This window comes from Solanum stenotomum, chromosome 9 (assembly GCF_019186545.1).
Source record: "Solanum stenotomum isolate F172 chromosome 9, ASM1918654v1, whole genome shotgun sequence".
Lineage (NCBI taxonomy): Eukaryota > Viridiplantae > Streptophyta > Magnoliopsida > Solanales > Solanaceae > Solanum > Solanum stenotomum.
The window spans coordinates 23655681-23666183 of record NC_064290.1 but is presented as its reverse complement, the minus strand read 5'-3'; the positions used below and the strand labels follow the sequence as shown (position 1 = coordinate 23666183).

The following is a 10503-nucleotide window of genomic DNA, read 5'->3' as shown; positions in this document are numbered from 1 at the left end:
ATTCCTAGAATGCCCCTAACTAAATACCATTAGATATGTGTCTTTTTGTCAACCTACATCACCTCGTGCTTAACCTCCTTCCCAATAAACACCACCTACGTCGCCTGCACTTTAAACTTCCATTAATTCCCAAGTAGACTCAACACTTAGCTCCCCTACAACTGAACATACAACAACCCTTACCTTTCCTACAATTGAATAGACGGCAATGCCGATGAATTTCAAAATATACCCAACCCTCAGCATTACACTCAATCCCAAAAACTGGACAAATGCCACCAGATGTAAACAATCCCAAATAGGTGCAACTTCTATCTTTTCTCTCCTTCCTCTATTTATACCAAATAGTCGATGAACCCCATCTCCCATTGCAATTCCAACTTCTTGTGAAAACGAACAAGTATCCCCTGTTTTAACACAAGCATACTGCCTTCGTTACTTGCACAATCACGGGCACTTTGTAATTTGATTAACCTATATGTGTTGATTTTTTTGGCTAGCAACGCTCCTTATCTTCAAAACCCACTCAACAATTGGAGTACCCTTAGGTGAAACTTTAGGCCACCATTAACAATTCTAAGTTCCCACCACCTAAACTGTTTCCTTTAAAGTATCATGGACTTGACACTCATTAAATAAGTGGATTCCCCTTGATTCACATAATTTACGAACTGTTATTTTTTGCGATGTAGTTCTAGAAGTGCCCAACCTTTTTTCTTCTTATTCTATCCCCTATTTATCGTTCCACTATTCTTACATTTCCAGAAATTCTAACTTTTGCCACTTCTCACAGGTTATAATATACACATCTCTCAAACTTCTGCCTACGACTTGAAGTTTGCGTTGGACAACAATGTGGCCGGTTACACTCTTTGCAGCAGTAAAAAATTTAATAGGCTGAAATATCCAAGAGTACATCAAAGCAACCTCCACAAAGGTAAGCACTGTACTTTTAATATCGTACACTACATACCAACAACCCGAAGACCAAATTCAAATTATTGAATCAACACCTTTCCTACAACTTGTTCCCTTAACATATCAAGTTGTTGACATTTCTTATAGAAAAAAGACTGTAATAACTATCACAGATTGTTTTTGAGTGAAGACAAGCAATTCAACCTCATTGTCCGGATCAATATGAATAATATAAACTCACAGTGGAGTCTAATTACTCAAGAAATACATGCACTAGTAGATGAACCACCAATAAAAGTGGAAGAAGAAGCAAATTCCATAACGCCATGAAGAAAAAAGGTCATGAAATGCATTGCACAAGAAATACAGGGCCTCAAAGATGAGTCACCAGACATAGTGGAGGAACAAGTACAATCTGTGAGGCCATGAAGGAACAGGGGCAAGGAAGCCAAGGAAGAACATTTCCTAATCCAAAATAAGAAAATGAAAGCAGGGCTAAAAATAGATGATTTCCTTAATAGTATAACTAAGGATTGAGTTCGGTCAGCAGCTATCGAAGGTCTGCATCTTTTTAGTTCTGTGATCTCCTGCTTCATTAAATTTTGTAACATATTACCTAATTAAGTGTGATTTGTGACAATTTTATTGTCTTTCTAATACAAACCTATATTGCTATGGCTGCCACAATGAAACATAGATATATGTCAAATGTAAACATAACCGACAACAAACATAATTGGTAAATTTTTAGTCATGTATACAGACAAAAGAATAGTTGAAAAGCTTAAAACTAGACTCAAAATTAAGTTTGAAAGATGACTAACTTTCCATCAATGTTAGATTAGCCGTAATATGGTAATAACGTCTCATGTTAACTAAACTATCATATGAACATTCATATTCATTAAACATGAAAATAAAATAAAAGCGTGGATACAATTTGGGATTAGTTTAAGAAGGAGGAAGATTAGTGAAGTCGCACAAATAGACTAACAGACTTATCGCACATTTTCAATCACTCTATATCTTGATTATGTTAGTAGGTTTTGTTAGTTTTTAATGAAAACAAATTAATAGTTCACAAGTACTATAAGGTTCTTGCATTAACCTCCTAAACTTTACACTTGTAGGATACCTCCAATGAATACAATGTTTCTAAACTATACACAACTACTCTTGCAGAACAAATGTACATGTACATAATTCAGCAATCTTAAACAATTAAATAACTCTATGATTTAGAACCCGTTAATTTGCACATTTGATTTTGGAACAAACATTAAACTACCTAATGTTCCCGACGATTAGATGCGCCCGGACATCACCCAAAAGTGAATTCAATATCTGGCAAATAAACAACAATAACATGGATTTTATACTGCACCGGTGCTAGATCCAACCTTCAAAGAATGAACACATCACTATTGGAAAACTAAGAAATACCATGTAATATTGTGTCAGACATTTGAATTAGAATTACAACCCTCTCAACTCTGTCCCGATTGTTCAACATTTAACCTAGGTCTAAGAATTGAGTTTTAACTATGATTAATGGCAGCGAGAATAATTTAAAAAATGACAATTAAATGCTCTTTGGTTTGATAACTGAACACAAGTGGAATCCAAAGCGCTTACAATCAAGACGAACAAAGGAAACTACTAAAAAAACATAAACCAAGCAACCAACTTATTGTGTTCATATTGTAGCGTGTTGTATAAATAGTAACTCAATGAACTATGTAACATATTGTGAGGGACAACATTACAGTAAAATTTGTCTTTGGTAATTCCACTTCACCGATTATATGGCATTTATGGTTATAAAAAAATTAGGGAAAAACTAGTAAGTTACTTTTATAACGGTAAGTTTTGGGTCGTGGGTCACCCATGTGGACCGACCCGACCCAATATGTTTAGCCCTATCCAATTAATTAATTATATGGATAATTCCTTTTAAAAGGATAAGGCAGAATAGTTACAAGATAATTGTTCAAACCTCCCTTAAAAGACTCCTAGTGGAACTAACTTCCTAAGAAACGTGAATCGTGAAAAAGTGGAGAGAAAAACGTGTGAAACAGAAAATCAAAAACAAGCGAATAGTTAAGAAACAAAGAAGTGAGTTTCTCAGACGAATCAATCAACACTCAAAGAAGACTTTTAGTTTGTGAACAAAGACCGATCTTTGTTTCCTTGAGAGTCAAAGAGTGATCTGGAGCAATTTCTTTCATCAAGAAAATCAACAACAAATATTTCCGCTGCAAGGTACAAGGTACACATCTTGTTGTTGTTTTACCTTTAAATTTCCTTTATTGGTATCAAAGCCATCGTTATTGATCCCATTATGCACTGGTTCCTTGTGTATTCACTGTGTATGTTAATAAGAAATAAAATTGAGACTATTTTTTGGAAAATCAATGAATAGGAAATAATGGAAGATATTAATTTTTTTTGGACATTGGAATGTGGATTAATCATATGATAAATAGGATTCAAAACCCATTTGATTCTGACTCATAATGTAGATAGGATTCCTTGTCCTACTATGAAAGAATTTCTGTTTTTCTTTTAAAAAACTGCTTCTGTTTGTAGCGATCTAAAATTTGGTTGTCAATTAATATGGTCGAAACTTATATTTTCATGATCTGGTCGTTTGTAGCTTTCCTAAAACATATTATATTCAAAAAAGAGATTTAAAACGAGTGAGATATGAATTATTGAAAGTTGGCTGTTTTTTTTGACCGTTTTCCGAAAATAACTGCTCCTGTCTGTAGCGATCCGGAAATTGGGTGCATATTTAATTTTTTTGATTCAAAACTTATTTTTTCATGATCTGCTAATTAGTACCTTTCCGAAAATATATTATACTGAAAAAATGGATTTAAAACGAGTGAGATATGAATTGTTGAAAGTTGGCTATTTTTTTACTGTTTTCCGAAAATAACTGCTTCTGCCTGTAGCGGTCTGGAAATTGGGTGTATAGTTTTTTTTATTCAAAATTTATTTTTTCATGATATTCTCATTTGTAGCTTTCCGAAAATATATTATATTAGAAAAAATGATTTAAAACGAGCAAGATATGAATTTTTGAAGTTGGGTTGAAAAAAAAGAAAAAACGTTTTTTTTGTTGTAAAACTTAAGGACAAAAGAACAATATAAAGAGGAAGAGAAGAAGACTATAAGACAAGAGGAACAATATAAACTAACATTCTTTCTTTCAAGTGTCTTCAACATTATTCTCAACACCACTATTTATAGGATTACATTGAGGAATACCAAAAGGTGTCATAAACATTACATTAAACCTTGAGAATTACTACCCATTAAGGAGGAAATAAACCTAGGAGTTATGGTCATCCAATTAACCATATTATCAACAACATTACTACCAATAAAGGATGAAATTAACCTAGGAGTTATGGTCATCCATTTGACCACATTATCAACAACATTACTACTCATAAAGGAGGGAAATTAACCAAGGAGTTATGGTCATCCATTTAACCACCAAAATGATTTACAACACTCCCCCTTGGATGACCATTGATAGATAATATGCCTCGTTAAAACCTTACTAAGAAAAAAAATCTTGTGGAAAAAAAAATCTTAGTGAAGGACAAAAGAGTACTCATATCTTGTAATACGCTTTGTTTGCTGCCTCGTTAAAAACCTTGCCAGGAAAACCCATTGGGATAAAACCTAGGTCAAGGGAAAAAAAGTGCAGCGCGTAGTTTACTCCCCCTGTTGCGAACATCATTTAACTTCTTGGAGACGACGCATTCCATTCTGGAATACCAACTTTTCAAATGTTGAGGTTGGTAATGCTTTAGTGAAAAGATCCGCTAAATTATCAACTGAGCGAATTTGTTGAACATTTATTTCACCTTTTTTCTCAAGATCATGAGTGAAAAAGAATTTTGGTGAAATGTGTTTTGTTCTATCTCCTTTAATATATCCTCCCTTCAGTTGAGCTATACATGCAACATTGTCTTCGTATAATGTAGTTGGAATATCTTTTTCCATAGAAAAACCACACATTTCTTGAATATGTTGAGTCATTGATCTCAACCAAACACATTCCCGACTCGCTTCATGGATGGCTATTACTTCGGCATGATTTGAAGAAGTAGTAGCTAATGTTTGCTTCATTGAACGCCAAGATATAGCTGTGCCTCCATATGTAAATAAATAGCCTGTCTGAGATCGAGCTTTATGTGGATCAGACAAATATCCAGCATCTGCATAACTAATCATTTCTGACTTGGATTTATTAGAATAAAATAATCCCATATCAATGGTTCCCTGAAGATATCTTAATATATGTTTGACTCCATTCCAATGTCTCTTTGTTGGAGACGAGTTGAATCTTGCCAATAAACTTACTGCAAAACAGATATCTGGTCGAGTATTATTAGCAAGATACATAAGCGCCCCAATCGCACTAAGATATGGAGTTTCATTGCCAAGAAGCTCTTCATCATTTTCTTGAGGTCGAAATGGATCTTTATGTATGTCAAGCGATCTCACAACCATCGGGGTACTCAATGAATGTGATTTATCCATGTAAAATCGCTTTAAAACCTTTTTTGTGTATGTTGATTGATGAACAAATATTCCATTTTTCAAATGCTCAATCTGTAGGCCAAGACAAAATTTTGCCTTACCAAGATCTTTCATTTCAAATTCTTTTGTTAAACACTCAACGGCTTTTGAAAGCTCTTTAGGAGTGCCAATGATATTTAAATCATCAACATATACAACTATTATAACAAAATCAGATCCAGACCTTTTTATAAAAACACAAGGACAAATAGGGTCATTTATGTACCCTTCCTTTAGCAAATATTGGCTAAGACGATTGTACCACATTCGCCCTGATTGTTTCAATCCATATAAGGATTTTTGAAGCCTTATCGAACAATTTTCTTGTGAATTTTTATATGCGTCAGGCACATTGTATGCTTCAGGAACTTTCATGAAAATATCGTGGTCCAATGAGCCATATAAATAGGCTGTGACAACATCCATTAGACGCATTTCAAGCTTTTCATGAACTGCCAGATTTATTAGATACCTGAAGGAAATTGCATCCACCACTGGAGAATACGTCTCCACATAATCAATGCCAGGCCTTTGCGAAAAACCTTGTGCCACAAGTCGTGCCTTATATCTGATGACTTCACCTTTTTCATTTCGTTTTCGCACAAAAACCCATTTGTGCCCCACTGGCTTGACACCTTCAGGTGTTTGGACTATTGGTCCAAAAACTTCACGTTTTTCAAGTGAAGTCAATTCCGCTCGAATTGCTTCCTTCCATTTTGGCCAATCATTTCTCTGTCTACATTCATTGACAGATTTTGGTTCAAAATCCTCACCATGTTGCATTATTTCAACAGCAACATTATAAGCAAAAATATTGTCCACCACAATACTATTTCGATTCCACATTTTTCTCGTCGAGACATAACTTATTGAGATTTCTTCATTCTCATTACTTTCAGTTATTTGAACCTTCTTTGTGGTCTTATCATTTGTTATGTCTCGGGGCTCTTCTTGAGCAATTTCCTCTATGGTATGATCTTCATGATCATTTGTTCCTTTTCTTTTTCGAGAATTTTTATCTTTTGAACCAATTGGCCTACCACGTTTTAAACGTGATTTAGACTCATTTGCTTTAACAATTTGTCCTATCGGGACATCAACTCGAACTGGAGCATTTGCAGCTGGATTATAAGATTTAGTAACCCTTGGAAGGTTAGTAAATGCATCTGGCAATTGATTTGCAACATTTTGCAAATAAATCATCTTTTTAACCTCTTGCTCACATTGATTTGTTCGAGGATCCAAATGAGATAGAGATAATGAATTCCAATCTATCTCTTTTTCCAACTGTTTATGTTCTCCCCCTATTGTTGGGTATATTGATTCATCAAAATAACAATCAGCAAACCTTGCCGTAAATATATCTCCTGTCATAGGTTCCAAATATTTGATAATAGAAGGAGATTCATACCCAACATACACTCCCAACCTTCTTTGGGGACCCATCTTTGTGCGTAGCTGTGGGGCAATTGGAACGTATACCGCGCACCAAAAAATTCTAAGATGGGAAATATTTGGCTCATGACCAAAAACCAACTGTAATGGAGAGAATTCATGATAACTAGTTGGTCTTATGCGCACCAATGCTGCTGCATGCAAAATAGCATGTCCCCATATTGAAACAGGCAACTTTGTCCTCATTAACAATGGTCTAGCTATCAATTGGAGACGCTTAATCAAAGATTCCGCTAGACCATTTTGAGTGTGAACATGAGCAACTGGATGTTCAATTGGTATTCCAGTGGACAAACAATAATCATTAAAGGCCTGTGATGTAAACTCACCAGCATTATCAAGACGAATTGTCTTTATTGCATAATCTGGAAATTGTGCTCTTAATCTTATTATTTGAGCCAACAACCTCGCAAAAGCCATATTGCGAGTTGATAATAAGCACACATGTGACCATCTTGTAAATGCATCTATCAAGACCATATAATATTTAAATGGCCCACATGGAGGGTGAATTGGCCCACATATATCACCATGTATACGTTCCAAAAATGCAGGGGTTTCAATCCCAACCTTAGCTGCTGATGGTTTAATAACCAATTTTCCTTGAGAACAAGTAGCACAAGAGAATTTCTTTGAATGATGAATTTTCTGATTCTTCAAAGTATGCCCATGTGAATTCTCAATAATTTTGCGCATCATATTATAACCGGGATGGCCCAACCGATCATGCCAAATGATAAAATCATTAGAATTAGAAAGCCCTTTGTTTACTATGGCATGTGATTCAACCATACTAATACTTGTATGGTACAATCCAGAAGAAAATGCGGGTAATTTTTCATGCACATATTTTTGCCCCAATTTTATTGTAGTAATATAAAGGTATTCAACCTTTCCTTCATTGGCAGTCTCAACATGATAGCCATTTTGGCGAATAACCTTGAAACTTAATAAGTTTCTTTGAGACTTACTACAGTACAATGCATTTTCAATAGTTAATATCGTTCCCCCAGGTAGTAGTAAGGCCGCTCTTCCAGAGCCCTCAATTAATTTTGCACTACCAGATATTGTATTAACATAAGCCTTTTTCATAATCAAAGTAGAGAAATATTTCTTTTCTCTTAAAATAGTGTGAGTTGTAGCACTATCAAGAAGACACATATCTCCATTACTCATCTTGAACCAATTGAAGATTGGGGAATTTTATTTATCTTCATAAAATAAAAGTACATCATAAGAAATATGAAAAATCAACAACTTTGCAAGAAAATAAAAGTACTTTTTTTTTCTGAATATAAAAACAACATAAGGAAAAACATAACAATAAAAAACACATAAATAAAACAACATAATTATTTTCCCCAATCAAATGATCAAACATTAATTTTGATCTCCAAAGAAGTCTTCAACTTCCAAATGAGTAATATCATCAAGGTCACCAAAATCATCATCTTTTAAAGCCAAATTTGCTTCAATATTGTCATCATATTTTTGTGAAGGCCCTGCCTCGGCATCATTTTTATAAGTCAAGTGTGACTCCACCCTAGCATTAGAAGAAGATGCACCATTTTTATTTCCTTTTCTTTTCAAGGAATCTTGATAAAGCCTAACAAAATGCTCAGCTGCTCGGCATTCATTCTTCCAATGCCCTTTCAAGCCACAACGATGACAATTGCCTCTTGAAGGATTGCTTTGAGAACCCATATTGTTCTCCCTTTTGTGGCGACCACCACCACGACGATTATTATATCGTCCTCTGCCATTGCCACGTCCACGCACATTATTTTGGCCTTGATTTTTATTTTGTCTTCTTTCAGACTGGCCATGTGCTTCAACCTCATTTGCTTCCGGTAACGGAGCAGTTCCCGTGGGACAGGCCTCATGATTTTTCAATAAAAGAGTATTATGTTGCTCAGCCACAAGAAGGCATGAGATCAACTCAGAATACTTTTTGAATCCCCTTTCACGATATTGCTGCTGTAATACCAAATTTGAGGCATGAAAAGTTGTGAGAGTCTTTTCCAACATGTCCTCATCTTTTATATCTTCCCCACATAATTTTAATTGGGAAGTAATTTTGTATACAGCAGAATTATATTCACATATAGTTTTAAAATCTTGTAACCGCAAGTGAATCCATTCATAACGAGCCCTTGGCAATACCGTTGCCTTAAGGTGGTCATACCTTTCCTTCAAACCAGTCCACAATTCAAGTGGATCTTTCACCGTAAGGTATTCAACCTTCAATCCTTCATCCAGATGATGACGAAGGAAAATCATTGCCTTTGCTTTGTCCTGACTCGACGTTGTATTACCATTGGTAATAGTGGCACCAAGACCTTTAGCGTCAAGGTGAATTTCAGCGTCGAGTACCCATGACAAGTAATTATTTCCAGAAATGTCAAGTGCCACGAACTCAAGCTTTGATAAGTTCGACATGATAAAACTATCATAGAAAATAATTAAATTAGACTAAAATAAATAGTGAGTACACAAGTAATTAACAAAACTTTTTTTTTTCAATGATAATAACATGACACATGTTATTGTATAAAGTAACATCAATTAGTAACTTAATGTGTTAGTATCAAACTTCCGAGCAATTTAAATGAACATTCTGCCTAACATATAACTTAAATAATTTCTAGAAAAATTGCTAGACAAAATTAAAATTTAACTAATTTAAAATAGCATAATTCACTTGATGATTAGGCGAGAACATAAACTTTTTGGACTTATATATTTCCATTGTTTAACTACCAAAAATATACACACACTGTTTAACACCTAACCATTTCATAATATGTAGTATATTATATTAGAGTGATTAATAATGAGAATTAAGTATATGAATACATACCAGAAGCTTAACTTGGAAAAATCAAAATGATATTAGAGTTTCGTGCTGATAACGTGTTGTAAAACTTAAGGACAAAAGAACAATATAAAGAGGAAGAGAAGAAGACTATAAGACAAGAGGAACAATATAAACTAACATTCTTTCTTTCAAGTGTCTTCAACATTATTCTCAACACCACTATTTATAGGATTACATTGAGGAATACCAAAAGGTGTCATAAACATTACATTAAACCTTGAGAATTACTACCCATTAAGGAGGAAATAAACCTAGGAGTTATGGTCATCCAATTAACCATATTATCAACAACATTACTACCAATAAAGGATGAAATTAACCTAGGAGTTATGGTCATCCATTTGACCACATTATCAACAACATTACTACTCATAAAGGAGGGAAATTAACCAAGGAGTTATGGTCATCCATTTAACCACCAAAATGATTGACAACATTTTTAAGAATTTTTTTTTGGAATGAGATTTGTTTCCTATTTATGATTATTTTTTTTGGAAAAATAATATGTGTCCTTTCTAGGATCTTATTGGTCTTGTTTATTCGTTTAGTCCTTATGTTCCTTAAACAGTTGCTTGACTTTTATGACAAATTTGTGACATATGTTGTTGCATTAAATGTTATTAACCATATTTCTGTTTTGTTCCCATTTCAGA

General features: G+C 34.2%; 1 protein-coding gene across 1 annotated transcript; it reads right to left on the bottom strand.

Annotated features, from left to right (window-relative positions):
• Window positions 1–8352: 8352 nt before the first annotated feature.
• On the bottom strand, window positions 8353–9411 carry LOC125877382 (uncharacterized). Its single transcript, XM_049558692.1, has one exon. It carries the CDS (start codon window positions 9409–9411, stop codon window positions 8353–8355), a length of 1059 nt encoding a protein of 352 aa, XP_049414649.1.
• Window positions 9412–10503: the final 1092 nt, after the last annotated feature.